Source organism: Lepidochelys olivacea (assembly GCF_965140295.1).
Source record: "Lepidochelys olivacea isolate rLepOli2 genome assembly, chromosome: 1".
Taxonomy (NCBI): domain Eukaryota; kingdom Metazoa; phylum Chordata; order Testudines; family Cheloniidae; genus Lepidochelys; species Lepidochelys olivacea.
This window is the reverse complement of record NC_140411.1, coordinates 39157078-39178776: the sequence shown is the minus strand read 5'-3', so window position 1 is coordinate 39178776 and position 21699 is coordinate 39157078. Positions and strand designations below refer to the sequence as shown.

The window sequence follows — 21699 nt, the reverse complement described above, 5'->3', positions numbered from 1 at the left end:
AGCTGCAGGGTGGCTGGGAGCTCTGGGGCCCCCACCACCCATGGCGGCTCAGAGCTCCAGGGTCCCCCTAGCCCCAGCACCAGAAGGGAGCTGTAGGGGCCCCCTGTCCCCTCCCCAGCGGCCAGGAGCTTTGGGAATCCTCCTGCCACTGGCACAGTGGGGAGCTGCAGAGATCCCCTGACCCACTGCAGCAGGGGAGCTGCTGGGATCCCCCCGCTGGCCGCGGCGCTGCAGGGGTTCCCCCGCTGCCCACACCGGTGGCTGGAGAGCTGCTGGGGTACCAGCAGTCGGGGCTGAAGTCTTGGAGGTCTTTGGAAGTCACGCATTCCGTGACTTAAACGACCTCCATTACAAACCCCTAGCCTTACAAATGACTAAAGTGTGAAACTCCTGTTTTTGAGTGTACCTTGCTACAGTTTATAGATAGCTTAAATTACAAATGTGAGCTATAGAATGTTTGCCCAAAGTGTGAATCAAATAATTAGTTGTTTTTAAAAACAAACTTTCAAAATAACATCTCCTCATGACAGTAACCAGAAGAGTCTGAACTCTGCATTTTCATATCAATGTCCCTTGAGATATAGGAATAATTGCTAGCCTCTATCTAGTTCAGTCATTAGAGACGTACCTGACACACCCTTTCCCAGTGGATGTGTTTGCTAAATAGCAGTAGCATACAGGTACTGTCAATCAGGAGTCCTGTGTTCTACCCCTGGCACTAGGAAAAGAATATGGTTTAGTGGTTAGAGAAGACAACAAACATTCAATCTGAAAGGCAGTATAATTTTATGTAGCCTCTCTGCTAACATATTTGTAAAATGAGTGGGCAGCTCATACTTAACTGCCTCCTAGAATTGGGGTTCATGGCCTTGTTCAATAAGAATGGTGAGGTTCATGAGAATATAAACCACAGTCAGTAAAAGTGAGTCTTAAACTCAGGGCCTACTTTACATTTTGCTGCAGTTTTCTCTTAAATTTCATCACTTCAATTTGGAGGAGTGAAAAAATAAGGATACTAAAAGAATTTACAAGAAATTCAATAGTTCCATAATATACAACAAATATGTAATCAAATGAAATATTTTCATCTTAAATTTTAAACATCAATACGTAAACAAAATTCAAAAGCTGTTTCCAAAGAGGTAAGATGGTAAAAGAAACCTCTAACAAATTGTAAGAGATGTCATTGACTCTCAGCTGGCAGCTATTTAAATATTTATTTTTGTCAAAACTATTCAGTACTCATTCCAATTATTCTCATTTTATAAAATAATTAGGTATATTGCACAAAACAAAAATCACCCAGCCTCCAATCATTTAGGTTATAATAAACTATGTTTTTCCTATAACAAAAAATCAATGTTTATGTTTTAGTGTGTTCTGTTCATTTCTTTGCCCTCACTGCTTATTTTAAAAATCGTTCTTCAAAATAACTCAGATGAAGTAATTTTAAAAATGCAAATACATGCTAGATTAATATCACTTGCTCTCTTTTGCATTATAGAAGTGAAAGCATACTGATGTGCAAGTGCTGGAGGTACCAACTAGGGGCTGTGCTCCTCTTGACCTGCTGCTCACAAACAGGGAAGAATTGGTACGGGAAGTAGAAGTAGGTGGCAACCTGGGCAGCAGTGAACATGAGATGGTCGAGTTCAGGATCCACACAAAAGGAAGAAAGAAGAGCAGCAGAATACAGACCCTGGACTTCAGAAAAGCAGACTGACTCCCTCATAGAACTGATGGGCAGGGTCTCCTGGGAGTCAGGGGATCCTGCTAATATGAGGCTAATATGAGGGAGAAAGGAGTCCAGGAGGGCTGGCTGTATTTTAAAGAAGCCGTATTGAGGTTACAGTGACAAACCATCCCGATGTGCAGAAAGAATAGCAAATATGGCAGGAGACCTGAAGGGTTCAGGAAGGGTTCATGCACCTGAAAATATTCAGGGCACACCCTGAGTGCTGTGTAGGAGCAGTGCACACACTGCTCCTTCCAAGGACATGGACCATGGGAAGTCGCCCAGAGGATATGAACCGTGGGAAGCTTCCTTGGAAGGGGCTCAAAGGCCTGAGAGCAAGGAATGTAGTAGATAGAAGCTGGTAAATAAGAATATTAATCAAAGTCATATTATTCCTTTTGTTGTTTCCTTTTGGGGTTGGAGTATGTAATGCGCGTGAGTGGAGAAAGAATAAAAGAGAGGGTGGAAAGCCGACACGGCAGACCTTCCCGCTTGCTTGCTAAAAGCTTTGTTTGCCTTGCATTTGAACCACAACAGAGACCAGCTTGGCTTAACAGAGAAATCTTTAGTGAGCTTAAATACAAAAAAGAAACTTACAAGAAGTAGAAACTTGGGCAGATGACTAGGGAGAAGTATAAAAATATTGCTTGAGCATGCAATGGTGTAATCAGGAAGGCCAAAGCACAACTGGAGTTGCAGCTAGCAAGGGATGTGAAGGGTAACAAGAAGGTATGTTAGCAACAAGAAGGTGATCAGGGAAAGTGTGGGACCCTTACTGAATGGGGGAGGCAACTTAGTGACATATGATGTGGAAAAAACTGAAGTACTCAGTGCTTTTTTTGCCTCTGTCTTCACAGACAAGGTCAGCTCCCAGACTACTGCACTGGGCAGCACAGTAGGGGGAGGAGGTGAGCAGCCTTCAGTGGTGATAGAAAAAGTTAAGGACTATTTACAAAAGCTGGACATGCACAAGTTCATGGGGCCAGATCTAATGCATCCGAGAGTGCTGAGGAAGTTGGCTGATGTGATCGCAGAGCCATTGGCCATTATCTTTGACAACTCATAGTAATCGGGGAGGTCCCAGACAATTGGAAAAAGGCAAATATAGTGCCCATCTTTACAAAAGGAAGAAGGAGAATCCAAGGAACTACAGCCTCACCTCAGTCCCGGAAAAATCATGGAGCTGGTCCTCAAGGAATCCATTTTGAAGCACTTGGAGGAGAGGAAGGTTATCAGGAAAAGTCAACATGAATTCACTAAGGGCAAGTCATGCCTGACCAACCTGCTTGCCTTCTATGATGAAATAACTGGCTCTGGGGATATGGGGAAAAGCAGTGGACGTGATATATCTTGCCTTTAGTTTTTGATACGGTCTCCCGCAGTATTCTTGCCAGCAAGTTAACTGGATGAATGGATTATAAGGTGGATAGAAAGCTGGCTAGATTGTTGGGATCAATGGGTAGTGATCAACGGCTCGATGTCTAGTTGGCAGCTGGTATCAGAGTGCCCCAGGGGTCGGTCCTGGGGCCAGTTTTGTTCAACATCTTCATTAACGATCTGGAAGATGGGATGGATTACACCCTCAGGAAGTTCACAGATGACACTAAGCCAGGGGGAGAGGTAGATACGTTGGAGGGTAGGGATAGGGTCCAGAGAGACCTAGACAAATTGGAGCATTAGGCTAAAAGAAATCTGATGAGGTTCAACAAAGACAAGTGCAGAATCCTGCACTTAGGAAGGAAGAATCCCATGCACTGCTACAGGCTGGGGACTGACTGGCTAAGCGGCAGTTCTGAAAAAAAAAACCTGGGGATTACAGTGGACGAGAAGCTGGATATGAGTCAACAGTGTGCTCTTGTTGCCAAGAAGGCTAATGGCATATTGGGCTGCATTAGTAGGAGCATTGCCAGCAGATCGAGGGAAGTGATTATTCCCCTCTATTCGGCACTGGTGAGGCCACATCTGGAATATTGCGTCCAGTTTTGGGCCCCCCACTACAGAAAGGATGTAGACAAATTGGAGAGAGTCCAGTGGAGGGCAACGAAAATGATTAGGGGGTTGGGGCACATGACTTACGAGGAGAGGCTGAGGGAACTGGGCTTATTTAGTCTTCAGAAGAGAAGAGTAGGGGGGATTTGATAGCAGCCTTCAACTATCTGAAGGAGGGTTCCAAAGAGGATGGAGCTCGGCTGTTCTCAGTGGTGGCAGATGACAGAAGACACAATGGTCTCAAGTTGCAGAGGGGGAGGTCTAGGCTGGATATTAGGAAAAACTATTTCACTAGCACTGGTGAAGCACTGGAACGGGTTACCCACGGAGGTGGTGAAATCTCCTTCTTCAGAGGTTTTTAAGGCCCAGCTTGACAAAGCCCTGGCTGGAATGATTTAGTTGGAATTGGTCCTGCTTTGAGCAGAGTGTTGGACTAGATGACCTCCTGAGGTCTTTTCCAACCCTAATTTGCTGTGATTCTATGAAGAACTGATTGATAAAATATTTAATCATTGGATTCCAATAACAGAAGTACAAAAACTTCACTCTCAAAGTTTATGAATTTGTCAGTAAACCAGCGGATAGTTTTATAACTTTCCAACCAACTCTTCCTATTGATTCATTATGCTGTGCTCTTGAAATATTATAGCTCCGCTTCCTTCAGAATCAAATCTTGTTGCACCTACAGCATGGATGAGAGATGAATCCTGCCATTCTTTGCAGCTACTCTAAATCTCCTACTCTTTGGAAAGCTTCTTAAGTGGTTTTTCACTGAGCTCAGATTACTGTTTATGGGGCTACAGTGGTCGATTTTCAAATTAAGCACCTAACCCCCACTGACTTTCAATGGGAGTTTAACACCAACATTTGGAACTTTTGAAAATTTATCCCATAGTGTTTTGTTCAAATATAAACGTTTCCCATATCCCAGCATTAGCGTATCATCATCAGTGGGGAAATTTATATATAGTTAACTTTCTGAAGATCAATACTGTTTTAAACAATGCTTTTAAAATGAAGTTTTATGTCAGTATTTTATGATACAATTTGAATACTGTACACTCCAGAATTACAATCAATTCTGTACACAATAGCTTATCATGAAGGTATGTTAATCACATGATGTTAAGGGGCTACTGTGTGCCAAGAGCTTGAGTGAAGAAATCCAAACTCTTCTTGATGGGGTGTTAAGTTCATTTCACAAGCAACACTCAGCATTCTTAACTGCCACGCTCTCAAACCTTCTACTTCGTTCTATGACAAATGAATGGTCCAGAAACCGTTTGCAAATGTATGGTCTGCAATTTAAGGTTTTTAAATGCCAAAGAGGAATCTAAGTACAAACATTAAAGTTTTCAAACAGCAGAATGAAGCACATTATAAAGGTCTTACTTTAATAATTCATGTAAAATTTTGGATGATCCCAATGACATCTATGCAAAAATTAGCACTTTTCTCTTAGCGAAAATGTAACATTGCGATGTGATCTGTGTTGACCCAACAGTCTTCCATCAGCTGTCCCACAATGCCCCATTGCCTGCCATTTTGGTCACAATTTTAAACTCCACTGCTCAGAGGTCACAGAGACCAGAAGCCACCAACATCTTTAAACCCCTTTGTGTGTTTTTGAAATGCTTTTTTTGGACTACGTTCCTTGGCAAGCACACCTAGCAGCTCACTCATGTTGTGTGCAACTGCCCAGCCAGCCATGCGACTCTAGGCATAAGATGTGCTCCTGCCCGGAGTAGACCTGAGATATTGAATCTCCTGGGCATGTGGGGAAGAGGCGGCTATGCAAGCACAGCTATGGACCAGCCATAGAAATGTGGACATCTACAAGCAGATTGCACAGGGGATGCAGGCAAAGGGGTATGACAGAGATCAGCAGCAGCGCCATGTGAAAGCGCAGGAACTTCGCCAGGGAGGCCAAAAATAGATCTGGGGTTGCCCTGCAGACCTTCTGCTTTTATAATGAGTTGCATGCCATACTTGGCAGCGATTCCCAGCACCCCCCAGACCACTGTGGATACCTCAGAAGAGACAAAGACAGAGACCCATGCCTTGAACACCAAGAAGGAGGAAGGAGTAGACAGGGTGGGGGACTCCAGCCAGGTTGTGAGTCAGAACCTGTCATACTCCACCACAGTCTAGCCAGTCTCTCCAGATGAGTGCAGATGAGCCTGACAAAGGGGAAGGTAACTCTGATTAGTGTGTGCATATATTTCTCTTTACAATGTTTAAAGAGGACACCCAGCCCATCCTCAAGTTAACAGGACACAGTTATCGACTTTTCATTGTTTTACTCATACAAGAAGAGGTAGAGATACAAAGGCAAAATTGGCATGTGCTTTTCATTCCCCTGTTTGGTTAGGCGGGGGGAGGAAGGGGCACAGCATTTGGAGCCCTTTGTTTATGTCCCTTGTATCCTTCCTGACAAATTACAATCAATGAAACCTTCACGGAGATACTCTGCAATCCTCTCACAAAGGTTTGTATGGAAGGCTGTCTTATTTCTTCCTGCACAATAGGGCACTTTCCCATGCCACTCTGAATGAGTTCAGCTGGTGCTATTGCAGTAAACAGGCTAGCAACATATGGACCCAGGCAGCTTGGGGATGCCAGCAGCAGCTGTGTTCTCCGTGCCTTTGTAACCATCAGGAATGAGATATCTAAAACCACCACAGTGGAAAATAGTACCAATATTTAGTGCCACTGCCCTATATTCGTTCCCATGGAATTCAGACCAAAATTATATTGCTTCATGCAACAGAACAGTCTTCTGTTCCTAGCCCCGGTGGGCCATACTCAGCATGGCTGAGGCTGGAAAGCAGTAAGGTGCCAAGGTGCTCCAAAACAGCAGTGTCAATAAGCATATCTTATTAAAAGTGTTTATGAGAATAAGGGAAGGGAGTTTGAAATTTATCTTTCCCTTTCCGTTGTTACTGTAAATCCAGTGGCACATCTGTCTGTTTTTATCAGCAGCTTCTGATGTGGCAGCCTTGAGATGTTGCCTCCATACTGTCAGAATGCCTGACATTGTTAAAGAGGAGTAAAAGGTGGACTTACTCAGCCAGATCCCGCAAGCCTGCGCTGCATCCGACTGTGAACAAAGGGCATGGAGGGCCAATATGACTGACAGCAGAGAGAAGGAAAGAGGACAAGAAAAAGATCCAAGAAGGAGATCTACCAGACATAATGGGTCTTCCCAGACCACAAACTCAAATGCTGCAGACCCTGCATGATCCAGGGGTCCCAAAATCTCAAATCCTTCACCCTTTGCAGTCCTTGCAGAATTCCATGGTCACTGCTCCCTACATCCCAAAACACACCATGTGGCATCATGGGCTGCATCCTTACCCCTACAACGCCATGCTGGGGGACAGCAAGGGAAACAGCTTCACATACAGTGACCTGTGAGGACCACAGTTGCTGTACGTGTAGCCACAACAGATTGCATTTGTGCAAATGGACAGAAATGTTTACTCCCTTTTCAATTTTAAAGTTCCACTCAGAGGCACCAACTCCGTGGGTGCCCTGGGACTGGAGCACCCACAGGGAAAAATTGGTGGGTGCTCTGCACCTACCGCCAGCTCCCTGACCCTCACCCCAGTTCACCTCCGCCTCCTCCCCTCTCCCTCCCAGCGCTTGTGCCATGAAACAGCTGTTTCACGTGGCAAGTGCTGGGAGGGAGGGGGCGGGGGGGAACGCGGAGCACTCGGGGAAGAGGCGGGGCCAGGGCGAGGATTTGGGGAGGGGTCCAATAGGGGCAGGGAGGGGGCGGAGATGGGGCGGGGCCAGTGGGGCGTGAGCACCCACCAGCACCAAGGAAAGTTGGCGCCTGTGCTTCCACTCTCTTAATTTAAGCAAAAATAATCATACTATTTTGAATTTTATTTTGCGCATTGTTTTTCCCACTCAAAGTTCTATTTTTGAAGAATCAAATGATCTTTATTCGTTCACAACTAATATTGCAGAATGCATAGCTGAAGTGAAAGCACACAGTACTTGAAGACATACAGCAACCATCGTTTAATTCACAGGTTCAGGAAAATACCCAGTCATTTGTATACTGCTTGCTGTTCGTTTTTATACTCCAACAGAGAACATTCTTGTGGCTGACCGTTAAAGTGCTCCTTCAAAGTCTCCCTCACCTGCATAGCTCCAAATTGTCTCTTGTAATAGCCCTTGTTTCTGGCTGTTCAAATTCAGCAGAAAGCTGCTCTACTTCTTCCCTCCATCCGGCACCAGCTTTCTCTCTTTTGCCTCACAGATATTATGCAGCTATAACCATTGGGATATTTTGCTCACCAAGATCCAGTCTGGTGAGCACACATCACCAGTGTCCCTTTCAATCTAACAAAAGCACATTCCAGGGCTTTGGCAACCTTTAATCACATAATATCAGGAGTGGAAGAGACCTCAGGAGGTCATCTAGTCCAACACCCTGCTCAAAGCAGGACCAAACTCCAACTAAATCAGCCCAGCCAAGGATTTGTCAAGCTGGACCTTAAAAATCTCTAAGGATGGAGATTGTACCACCTTCCTAGGTAACCAATTCCAGTGCTTCACCACCCTTCTAGTGAAACAGTTTTTCCTAATATCCAACCTAGACCCCCCCCACTGCAACTTGAGACCATTGCTTCTTGTTCTGTCATCTGCCACCACTGAGAACAGCCTAGCTCCATCTCTTTGGAACCCTCCAGCGTATCTACCTAGCTTAGTGTCATCTGCAAACTTGCTGAGGGTGCAATCCATTCCATGATCCAGATCGTTAATGAAGATGTTGAACAAAACTGGCCCCAGGACTGACCCCTGGGGCACTCCACTTGATACCGGCTGCCAACTAGACATTGAGTTGTTGATCACTACCATTTGAGCCCGACGATCTCGCCAGCTTTCTATCCACCTTATAGTCCATTCATCCAATCCATACTACTTTAACTTGCTGATAAGAATACTGTGGGAGACGGTATCAAAAGCTTGCTAAAGTCAAGGAATATCATGTCCACTGGTTTCCCCATATTCACAGAGCCAGTTATCTCATCACAGAAGGTAATCAGGTTTGTCAGGCATGACTTGTCCTTGGTGAATTCATGTTGACTGTTTCTGACCACCTTCCTCTCCTCCAAGTGCTTCAAAATGGATTGCTTGAGGACCTGCTCCATGATATTTCTGGGGACTACGGTGAGGCTGACCCATCTGTAGTTCCCTGGATTCTCCTCCTTCCCCTTTTTAAAGATGAGCACTATATTTGCCTTTTTCCGATCATCCAGGACCTCCCCCGATCGCTACAAGTTTTCGAAGATAGTGGCCAATGGCCATCTACCACCCCATCTACCACCCCATCTCAGTTCAGGAACCTCACTGCAGAAAATCCATCCACTGTATCCTGCACATTGCTGAGAGTCACAGACCTGCGTAGCAGGAGATGATTAAGGGCCCTATACACTTGCATGACAACAAACCGCACTATGCATTTTCCAGCTCCAAACTGATTTCCCACAGACTGAGAGCAATCCAGCGATGCAAGCTTCCAATGCAGCTCTCATTCTGCTGTTCCTGCACTGGGGCAAGCTCAGCACACAGATCCAGGAACATGGCCGTTCGCATCCGAAAGTTTTGTAGCCACTGCTTGTCACCCCAACCCTGCGTTACGATACAAGCACTGACCGGTGGAATTGCTTCTTGAGTCCAGATCAAGTCATTTCTCTCCCAGAACACATTGCGAAAATTTCCCAAAAGGCATTGTGCCACATGATGGTGCATGACACACTGAGATACATATCCCTGATGCACTGCACTTTGCATCAAAACAAGCACTCTGACACAGCATAAGAACGGCCATACTGGGTCAGATGATCTAGCCCAGTATCCTGTCTTCCAACAGCGATCAATGTCAGGTGCCCCAGAGGGAATGAACAGAACAGGTAATTAAGTGATCCATCCCCTGTCGCCCATTCCCAGCTTCTGGCAAACAGAGGCCAGGGACACCATCCTTGCCCACCCTGGCTAATAGCTATTGATGGATCCTCCATGAACTTACCTAGTTCTTTTTTGAAGCACAAGCAGCCACATATGCACGTGCCCGAGCGATATACAAACTTAACTTCCCCAATCAAAGTTTGTAGTGTAGATATGGCCACAGTTCAGAAGTGCTATGGATTGGTCTCTCTTTCTAAGGGGCTGGGCATTTGTTAAAGTGCGTGTGCCACGTAACCTCCCTTACTTTTTTAAAAACCTCTCCTTAAAATTAATTTCCTATACTAACCCCTGGACAGTAAAAATGTTGTCACTGGATTGCTGTCAGCGGCCTTTTACTTCTAAAAATCATCAAAAGTTAGAATCAACCCCTGGCATCTTCCAGTGCTTTGTATTGCCAATCTATTCAGACTATAAATATCTTTACAGAACACTAAAGTAGGCAGTTCTTTTTTTTCCCTATGTCTTATGCAGTGATGAGAACAATTCCAGAATTTAATAATTATGTTAAATTTACTTTTCAATATATTGCAGAACATTTAAATATTTTCTCAAGGAGTCACTCAAACATTTAACAGCATTTGTTTCTATTTCAATGATTGGTGAAGGACTTGACTTACCCTATGTTTTTCTTTAATTTTCTTCCTGTATGCTTCTTTGTCAAATTTGTCCTCTTCGTGTAATCTTTCCTTTGCTTTATCTAGGTTGATGCCACCAGAATCATCTTCCTTCTCTTCACTGTCCACACTGGATTTTTGTGCTGGTGGCCACTCCTGAACTAACTGGATTATACAAGACAATAAAAATGTTTAGAGCCATTTTCCTGCATCCAATGCTAAAATGTATTTCATTACTAATCAAATAAGTAGCCAAATACTAATTATTTTTGCTAGACTAAACAAAAAAGCTATTTGCAGAGGATTATATATTAAGAACATAAGAATTGTCATACTGGGTGAGACCAATTGTCCATGGGGCGCAGTATTCTGTCTTTCAACAGCAACCAATGCCGGATGTTTCAGAGGGAATGAACACATTATTGAGTGATCCTTCCCGTTGTTGACTCCCACCTTCCGGTAGCCAGAGGTTTATGGACACCCAGAGCATGTGGTTGCATCCCTGACCATCTTGGTTAATAGACATTGATGAACTATCCTCTGTGAACTTACCTACATCTTTTTTTAACCCAGTTATACCTTTGATCTTCACAACATCCCCTGGCAATGAGTTCCACAGGTTGACTGTACACTGTCTAAAGTATGTACTTCCTTATGTTTGTTTTAAACTTGTTACCTATTAATTTCATTGGGAAACCCCTGGGTCTTGTATTATGTGATGGGGTAAACAACACTATATTTATACACGACAAACAAAAATAGGCATTTTAACGTTTTATAGGGTTTACATTAATTAAAAATGAATAGCTCTTCAAAATAAACTGTTCATTAAACCATGCTTTTAATGCTTTCCTTTGAAATCTGTTTGGACATCTGCTTTTTACTCTCTGCCTAATAAGACAAATATGCTATAGACATTTTTAGTCATTTTGTTAGAAAAAAATTGTTTTCAAGAAAATAGATTGCTAATATGATTAAATGGAAATTACATTTACATCAATTTTAAGAAACAGTATTTTTCACATTTCCCAGGCTTCTCTTCATAAGGACCTCACATCCTTTGCTCTGCAAGCAGTCTCAATTCCCTGAACAATCCACATGTACATGTACTATACTGACCTTCAAATATACTATTGTGTTTGAATATACAGTAATAGCTTGAATGTAGTTCCCATCTTTGGAAAAATTTATGTGGGATCTGAAAGCTAAGTCTGACTCTCCACATGCAACGTCTTGATCTCCCTCTGTTGATCTCCCTCTGTGAAAGATGCAGGGAGGCCAAACCCAGTAGTGTCTCCTCATTGTGAGAAACAAGATGTTTGGGTTCTTTGGTCACGACAGATCTCCCACCATTTCCTTCACTTTAATGTGAAACCATGAGATGCTCAAATACTAATTTGGACAAAGGAAGGAGACAGGCCAGGTGAAATAAAAAACTTACCTACCTTTTGTAATTGTTGTTCTTCAAGATGTGTTGCTCATATCCATTCCATTCTAGGTGTGTGCATGCCCACGTGCACAGTCCTTGGAGATTTTTGCATTAGCGGTATCCATAGGGTCAGTTGTGGTACCCTCTGGAATGCCGTGCTCATGCGTTGGTATATTAGGCGCCGTCTGTTCCTTCTTGGGAGCAACTCCGACAGAGAGGTAGGAGGGTGGGTAATGGAACAGATAGGAGCAACAAATCTCAAAGAACAACAGTTATGCAAGGTAGGCAACCGTTTTTCTTCTTCGAGTGCTTGCTCATGTCAACTCCATTCTAGGTGACTCACAAGAAGCATTCCTGGAGGTGGGCTCAGAGTTCAAGGTCATGTGAGTTGCAACACTGCTCTACAAAGGCAGCGTCGTCTTGGACTTGCTGGGTAAGCATGCAGTGAGACGTGAACGTGTGAACGGACAACCAGGTAGCGGCCCTGAAGATATCGTCAATTGGCACTTGAGCCAGGAAGGCCGCCGAGGAGACTTGCACCCTAGTCAAATGAGCGGTTACGATCGCCAGAGGCACTTTCGCTTGATCATAGCGAAAGAGATGCAGGTGATGATCCAGGATGAAATTCTCTGAGTGGACACCAGACAGCCTTTCATCCTGTCTGGCACCGTGATGAACAGCTGCGTTGACTTATGGAACAGCTTGGTCCTTTCAATGTAAAAGGCTAGCACTGTCCTGATGTTCAGAGAGTGTCATCTACTCTCCTCCTCAGATTTATGAGGCTTCGGGAAGAAGACAGGCAAGAATATGTCCTGGCTCATGTGAAATTGTGAAACCACCTCGGTCAGGAAAGCGGGGTGCAGTCGCAGCTGGACCTTGGCCTTGAAAAACACTGTATCGGGTAGCTCCAAGGTAAGTGCCCTAATCTCAGAGACCCTACGGGCAGATGTTATTGCCACCAGGAATACCACCTTCCAGGAGAGTAGAAGGCGGCAACAGGAAGCCAATGGCTCAAATGGGGCCCCATGAGCTGTGCCAGCACTAGATTCAGGTCCCAAGGAGGGACAGGGTCCTGGACATGAGGATAGAGTCGCTCCAGACCCTTCAAGAACCAGACCATCATGTCGTGAACAAAGACCAACTTGCCCTGGACTGGAGGATGAAAGGCTGATATAGCAGCCAAACGGACCTTAACTGATGAAAGGGACAAGCCCTGGAACTTAAGATATAGAAGGTAGTCAAGGGTTGACTGCAGTGAGGCCTGTTTAGGCCTAATACCCTGATCTGATGCCCAGCACGTGAACCATTTCCATTTGGCCAGGCAGGTTTCCCTGGTAGAGGGCTTCCTGCTGCCCAACCGGACCTGCTGGACATAGACCGAGCACTCCTGTTCTTCCGCATTTAAGCATGCAGCTGCCAAGCCGTCAGGTGCAGTGCCGCCAGATTCAGGTGCAGAAGACTGCTGTGGTTCTGGGACAGCAGATCTGGCGAGAGAGGGAGCTGCAGCAGGGATGCCACCTAGAAGTCCAGCAGCGTGCCAAACCAGTGTTGGCAAGACCAAGCCGGGGCTATTAGGATTACCTTCACTTTGTCCTATTTCATCTTCTTGAGGACTCTGGATTATCGTCACCAGTGGGAAAGGATACATCAGAGCCCCCAACCATGTGAGTAAGGGGGTGTGACAGGGAGCCTCTGTCAAACCGCCAAAACGTGTGGCATTTCCTATTCTGATGAGTCGCAAACAAATACAACCTGGGGACTTCCCCATCTTTGGGGGATCACACTGATCGCCTCGGGACGGAGTGACCATTCGTGGCCCGACGAGAAGGTTCTGCCGAGGTGATCTACCAATACATTCCTGGTCCCCGGGAGGTGCCCGGCCTTAAGATGAATGGCATGCTGCACACAGAAGTCCCAGAGTCAGACAGTTTCTTGGCAAAGGGCCAACAACTTGGCTCCGCCTTACTTGTTGATATAAAACATCGCAGCAGTGTTGTCCATCAGGACTTGTACCACCTTGTCCTTCAAGTGGGACTGGAAAGCCTAGCCAGCCAAATGAACCACTCTGAGCTCCCTGACATTTATGTGGAGGGAGCAACCATCCCACAACCAGCAGCCTTGTGTGCTTGAGTGTGATACCCGGATGTGGTCCGGCACTGTGACTACCAGGTTTAGCTCGTGTCTGTTGGGCATGTAGACCAACGCTAGCCATGCTTGCAGCAGCCGGAGATGGAGCTGAGCATGACAGATCACTTAAGTACAAGCTGCATTGTGGCCTAACAACCTCAGGCAGGTGTGGGCAGTGGTAAGCGGGTGGCCCCTTATATGGGAGATCAAGCCCAACATGGCCTGGAAACGGGCCTTCGGAAGGAAGGCTCTGAACGGCACGCAGTCAAGAACCGCCCCATGAACTCTATCCGTTGCACTGGTATGAGGGATGATTTCTTCTTGTTTACTAATAGACCAAGGTCACGACAGGTAGAACACACCAGATCGACACTCCTCTGCACTTGATCCCGCGATCTGCCCTTGATGAACCAATCATCGAGATAAGGATAGACCTAGACACCTTGATGTCTTAGGTAAGTGGCTACCGGAGCCATGCATTTTGTGACTACCCGCAGGGCCGATGAGAGACCAAAGGGCATCACTATGAATTGGAAATGACGTTGTCCCACCATAAAACGGAGAAACCATCTGTGTCCTTGGAAGATGGAAACGTGAAAATAAGTGTCTTTCAAGTCAACAGCAGCATACCAGTCTCCCGGATCCAAGGAGGGAATGATGGAGGCCAAGGAGACCATGCGGAACTTCAACTTTTTGAGATATTTGTTGAGTTGCCACAGGTACAGAATGGATCTTAGGCCCCCTTTTGCTTTCACCATTAGAAAACAGTGGGAGTAGAACCCTTTGCCCCTCATTTCCCAAGGGAACCCCTCCACTGCCCCCAACTGAAGGAGCTGGTCGACCTCTTGAACTACGAGTTGCTCGTGAGAAGGGTCCATGAAGTGAGAAGTGTCCATGAAGAGGGACAGGGAAGGGGGCGCATGGCCGAGAATTGCTGGGTGTAGCCCAGAGATACAATTTCTAGCACCCAACGGTCCAAGGTGACTAGGCCAAATGGTAGGGACGAAGACAGCTTAGGAATGAATGAGGTGAATCCAAGAGAGTTGACTGGGGCATCACTATCAAGCGCACCCTCAAAACGAGCACTTCTGGCCCCCATGATCTTTTGCCAGGCCAGGTTGCGCAGGTCAGCAGGAGGAGGAAGGGCAGTGAAAACAAAAACTCATGTCCTTATCCCATCTCCTTGCAGACCCCTGTCGAGGTTGCCAAGGCCTTGGTTGTGGGGCGGCCAAAACTGCTTCCTCACCGACTGAGGCGAATGCAGACCCAGCAAGCGGAGGGTGGCCCGAATGTCCTTTAGTTCATGCAGCCTTGCATCTGTCTGCTCTGCAAAGAGTCGAACGCCATCAAACCGGAGGTCCTGGATTGAGGACTGCATCTCCTGGGACAAGCATGCGGTCTGACACCAAGAACTATGCCTCATGACCACTGCTGAAGCGATCACCCAGGCCACCGAATCAGCTGCGTCCCACACCATTTGGAGGGAGCAGTGTGCTGCTGTGGTACGCTCCTCAACAAGGGACCCTTGTTGGGTGGGTGTACAAGTATTCAAACCCCTTGGCTAGGATGAAATACTTCTTTTCAGCCCTCTTGGAGGTGGGTGGGATTGAGGATAGGGTTTGCCAGAGGGCTTTGGCAACCTTTAATCATATAATATCAGGTTTGGAAGAGACCTCAGGAGGTCATCTAGTCCAACCCCAACTAAATTATCCCAGCCAGGGCTTTGTCAAGCCTGACCTTAAAAACCTCTAAGGATGGAGATTCCACCAACTCCCTAGGTAACCCATTCCAGTGTTTCACCACCCTCCTAGTGAAATAGTTTTTCCTAATATCCAACCTAGGCCTCTCCCCACTGCAATTTGAGACCATTGCTTCTTGTTCTGTCATCTGCCACCACTGAGAACAGCCTAGCTCCATCCTCTTCAGAAGCCACCTTCAGATAGTTGAACGCTACTATCAAATCCGCCCCCCCCACTCTTCTCTTCTTCATATTAAATAAGTCCAGTTCCCTCAGCCTCTCCTCGTAAGTCATGTGCCCCAGCCTCCTAATAATTTTCACTGCCCTCTGCTGGACTCTCTCCAATTTGTCCACATCCCTTCTGTAGTGGGGGGCCCAAAACTGGACGCAATATTCCAGATGTGGCCTCACCAGTGCTGAATAGAGGGGAATAATCACTTCCTTCAATCTACTGGAAATACTCCTACTAATGCAGCCCAATATGCCGTTAGCCTTCTTGGCAAAAAGGGCACACTGCTGACTCATATCCAGCTTCTCGTCCACTGTAATCCCCAGGTCCTTTTCTGCAGAACTGCCATTAGCCAGTCAGTCCCCAGCCTGTAGCAATGCATGGGATTCTTCCTTCCTAAGTGCAGAACTCTGCACTTGTCCTTGTTGAACCTCATCAGATGTCTTTTGGCCCAATCCTCCAATTTGTCTAGGTCACTCTGGACCCTAACTCTACCCTCCAGCATATCTACTTTTCCCCCCAGCTTAGTGTCAGCCGCAAACTTGCTGAGGGTGCAATACATCCCATCATCTAGATCATTAATGATACTCTTTAGGACCCCATTGTGCACCGGAAGCGCAACACATCCGGGGGTTGATGAGGAGAGGATATTAAAGAAGTTATCCGATTGCTCTACCATCTCTTCCACCTCTAGGCCTAAGTTTGTGACCACCCTCTGGAGCAGGGCTTGGTGCTCCTCAAAATCATCCAGTGGGATAGCGTGAGAGTGTTGGATCATATTAAAGAAGTTCTGTATTAAAATCACAAATGAGTTTGATTCCCCATAGTTTCAATTCCAGGGTATTACTAATTAAGAGGTCTCTTGGTTTTTGGTACTGTTTCTCTCCCTCTATGTGTGAAACTTGCAAGCTGCTAATTGTGTTAGTACATTCTAAGACAGAGTCTGTTCTCAAAGCAGTTCACAGAGAGAGAGAGACTCAAAACAATACTCTAACAACAGAAACAACACCCAGAGACTCCCCGCCCTTTTGTTGTATTAACCATTGTGATTAAAATAGAGATAGAGGATGTATGTGGATGGATGCTTGGTGTGGATAATAACTGAATGATCAGGGAGGTGCCAGCCTAAGAATCCAGTGTCCATCGGCTGAAGAAGGCGTCAAGTGGAAATAACCAGAGGACCCCCCCGGAGGGCAGACTGGAATCCACCCAACAGCCTCAAGAATGGGAGAACCAAAGAACAAGATAACATCTTGGAGCCGTCAGGAATGTGCTATCTGCTGATTGATTCAGCAACAGCATGATGAAGCAATTCCCATAGACTGGCATAGGAAGAAATTCCTATAAAAATAGACTCTAAAAAGTGAGAACTTTGGGGGTCTGATTCTGCAAACCAACTTCCAGGAGCATCAGATGAGCATCTGACAAGGCTCTGCTCCCTCCTCATGTCCAGGCCACCTGGCCAGTGGCTTGGCATGAGCAACTCTAAGGCTGGTAACTATGATAACAACCTTGCAGAACCTGTGTGTGTGTGTTTGTATGAATGAATGTGTGAATAAATATGAGATTGAATGGAATGTTATAGCTATAACTAACTGCTTACTATGATTCTTTCTGTATTCACAATAAATGTGGTATTTTGCCTTTTTCCCTTTAATAAGATCCTGCTGGTTTTTATTTTATTGGTACAACAAGAGGGCCCCGCAACAGCCTCATCTACACTGAATGAGGCCAACTGGACGACCAGGGGAGGACCCGGGGCTTCATCTCCAATTGGCAAAGGAGGTTTTGGGGTGGGCACTCACTCCTCCATCCTGGCATCCAACTACGCTTTACGCACTGATTCGGTGAAGGGATGAACTCCTTTTCCGTGCCAGAGGAATCCCCTTCCAGTGACCACGGTGAGGCTGTCTACGTCTGAGTCTGGCGGCTAACCGTGCCCATGGGTGAATGTTGCCTAGAATAAGGGGATTGGTGCCGGGAGCGGGCAGATTGGACCACGTTGGGGAACGTTCCCACAGGCTGGAGACGATTGGCGGGAGGATGACCAGTGCCGGCCATACAGTGACAGATGCCTCCCTCCAGGCAAACCTCTTCTAGAGGGTGGAGACTGGGAGTGGGCTGCCTGAAAGGGTTCTTTGCCCAATGCCCCTTGGTCTTTCTTGCTCGGTTCTGGGTCACGCTTCTTCGATTTCTTCTTGGACACCAGCGAAGGGGAGCGGTGCTGGGTAGAACCTGGTGCTGGGGATGCGCTACACACAGAGGCCAAAGTACTGGGAGTCGAGTCTGGCTGGGAAGGCTCTGAGGCTGGGCAGAGAGCAGCCTCCACGAGGAGGGCCATCAAATGGATCTCGTTCTCCTTCTGTGTCCTGGGACGAAAGTTCTTACAGATGCAACACTTTTCTTTTACATGTGATTCCCCCAAGCACTTTAGGCAGCTGCTATGGGGGTCACTAACAGGCATAGACCTGTCAGAGTCACTGTAGGGCTTAAAACCTGGAAACTGGTGCATGCCCCACCTGGGGCAAAGTCCCCGCTGGGACCCTAACTTACTAACTACAGTGTTTAACAACTACTTCACTAGCTAACTACCGTCAACAAAACTACAAAGCAATAAAGCATGAAGTGAAGGAAAAAACGCTAACCACTTGCTAGGCAAGGGGAAGGCGCTCCGAACAACTATCACAGGTCGTAAGAAGGAACTGAGAGGGTGTAGGACTTGCAGTGCCTAATATTCTGACACATGAGCACGGCACCCCAGAGGCCGCCATAGCTGACCCTACAGATACCGCTAAGGCAAAAATCTCCGACAACTGTGCATGGGGGCGCACAAACACCTAGAAAGGAATCGACATGAGCAAGCACTGGAAGAAGAACTTGTATGTAAGCAAGTAGGTGGGAGTATGCTTGTTGTTGTGGCATGTTGTAACAGACTACAGAGAATGCCAGATGTAAAGTTTTCTGCTAGTTATTCTTCCAGACTGCATTAGCAGTGTTGAAGGGCCAAATGTGACTTCCAGGCAGAATGTTGATTACTCATGACTTATGGGCTTGGCTTCAATGCATTATTTTGATCTTGAGTTTCAGAGATTTAAGTCAAGGATTCAGAAGTATTTAACAAAATCTTGTAAACATCTGTTCACATGACTCTTTTGGAGTAGCCTTTCAAAAATGTAGTTCTTGTGGATGGGGGTGGGAGGGTTTCTTTAAACAAAAGAGTGGATATACGTGGAGAAAATTTATGACACTCCAATATATTTTGCAAAAAAAGGGAAAACAAGTTCAGAATTTTGATCTGCTGTCAGGCAAGGAGAAAGAGGATCATTTACTAATACTCTGTGCTGCATCCTCCTGGTCCTTCATACCCACAAATAAAACCAATTGCAATGTATTCCCTGTTGTAAAATGAATTCATTTGTGTACAATATTCAGAACACACGTCTTAAAAGAGTTTTATTTTACTAAAGAGAAATATATTAAGTAGCACAGTAAAACTTCAGCGTGGTTTCATTAGAGCCCATCAGAATGTTGGAATAACTTCTACAGATGCAAAGTTTATATTTCTATAAATAACTCCAAAACCTGTTCTCTGTTGTGCTGCTGTTCAATCCCTGTGCTCATTTTTAGTCTCTGTCCTCGTTGCTTTATGGTTCACTGCTCTGGATCACATGAAACACTTATCTACCCACCAGCTAAATTTGAATACTTTGTTCCTCCTCATACTTACAAGTACCAGTTTGGGGGTTCAAAAGAAATTAATCCCTTTCTCAAATTTTGGTATCCAAGATTGTGTTTTTAAAAACACAACCAGGTCTAATTACCTCTATGCATTATGAACTGACTTACTAAAGAACTATAATTTATTGGCCAGATTTTAAGACAGCTTTGTGTAACTGCATCTTTAAAAATGTATGTCCAATTAGGCATATATATATATGAATTGGCCAGTTAAATGCACAACTGACTACTTGTGTATGCAATTACACCCAATTTACACATGCAATGGTGGTAACTGCATGCACAAATGTCTGGAAATTAAGGCTTGTATCTTTAAAGCCATGATTAATCTTTTCCAGTAGCTTTCCCCTATGAGACTTCCTTAAGAGTTATTATAAGAATAGCATTTCTATTTCATATTCTGAACACAGTGCAACTGCAGTCATGATCATCCCTCACATAAATTCATGAACAAATCTTAATACATTGTCGTAATTATACAAACTGACAGACCAGCATCTATGATTCAGAATGCAAGAGAAATATTTTAAAGCACTTGCTAAAAAATTAAAGCAGAGAATTTCTATCAGCTACTACACACACTACACTACACCCCCTCAGCATTCACTTTTTGTTCCAAAACAGCATTAAAGCAGCAGCATGTTAAATTATTTAAAAAGGCATTTAGATTTCAGCTTAAACAATTTTCATATTTTCCCTTTGAAAACCCCTTACAAACACACAAAATTTATCTTTACTAAAATGTGTATATGGATGGAATCGCACGCTCTTTTGATTCACTACAGTATCTTATAAATCCAAGTGAATGCACTGAGCCTAATTTACTACTGGTGAAACTCTACTAACCAGGCGTTTTGTCCATTATGTACCATAGCTGTCTAAAGGGCCTAGTTTTAATATGTTTCTTGGAGAAGTAAATACTTTAAAAATTACTGAGGGAATTTTTCCATGTCTGAAATTAGTTATCGTTTTGAACAGACTGCTTCTATTAGTGAGGCCATCCTTAAAAGCTTTCGAATTTTGATAACTAAGTAATATTACCACAGTATTCCCAATGTTCAGCATCCTGTGGGAATGTTATTTAGTTACAAAGGCAACTGAGAAATTTTAAAAGTAATCACTATATTTAGTTTACATCCCATTAACTGATGAAACTGCTCTAATACAAAAGCTACCTTTTATCTCAACACAGAAAACAAAAAACCAAAGCAAACTTCTGATGTTTCTGAAATCACATGTTAGAGAGATTTAATATTTAAGCAGCACTGAGGTTTGCTTGTTTGGGTTACAACCAAACAGTACTGGAGTGGCTAGCACTATACAGCAGTTCACTTCTGTTTAAAAATGAATACATTTTTCCAAATGGTGTTAGGTGATAGCCAATTAAATTACCAGAGTTCAATGCACAGCTATCTCCCCCCTATTTGGTATATAAGCTTGGCACCTTCTTTACTCAGATGACATATGAAAGCTACAAATACTGGACATCTGAGAGAAAAATAGGGACACATCTTTTAATTCCACTGCCATACAAGGGATTGGTAGAACTTTTTCAAGTGATAGCATTGGGATTTGACAGATCTTCCTTAAAAAACACCAGAGACTTTCTCTTCTGCAGTTGGGAGGGCCAGATTTCCAAAAGAACCCAAGAGCCTGCATTTAAACATCGGAATATATGAAAAGGGTTCAGTATACATCTGCTCCTATTGTTCTCAGTACAATTAGATTTAAATGGGAGCTGAGCTGTTTTGCAAATCTAGCTTCAATTATGAGCAGAAAGTACTTTTGAAAATCTGGACCAAACTGAATAACTAGGGTTTTTTGTGGTTTATTAATTTCATTTTCAGGGTTTGTTTGGTTTTTTAAGCAATTTGAGTTTTATGTGGATGTCCAAAAATATGTTTTTTGGAGGGCTCTCTCTGTATTATATAATATTACGCATATTACTCACAATAGTAGTATATACTGTAAAAGGTGTAATCTCTTTTTAATGTACCCTAGTGTGCTTTAACGTAGTACTGTTTCAAACAGTCCTACGTTAAAACACACTAGGGAACCTTTAGTGCACACCAGCAGGGTCTCCATGGACCAATTAATGTACAACATGTTAGTGTACTT

General features: G+C 44.7%; 1 protein-coding gene across 1 annotated transcript in view; it reads right to left on the bottom strand.

The window, feature by feature from the left end:
* The window catches only part of DDX10 (DEAD-box helicase 10), a 323849-nt gene that overhangs the window by 105369 nt on the left and 196781 nt on the right, over window positions 1-21699 (bottom strand). The window contains exon 15 of the mRNA XM_084613019.1: window positions 10324-10485. Coding sequence (XP_084469145.1) covers window positions 10324-10485 — 162 coding nt within the window. The remainder of the gene's footprint in view (window positions 1-10323; window positions 10486-21699) is intronic.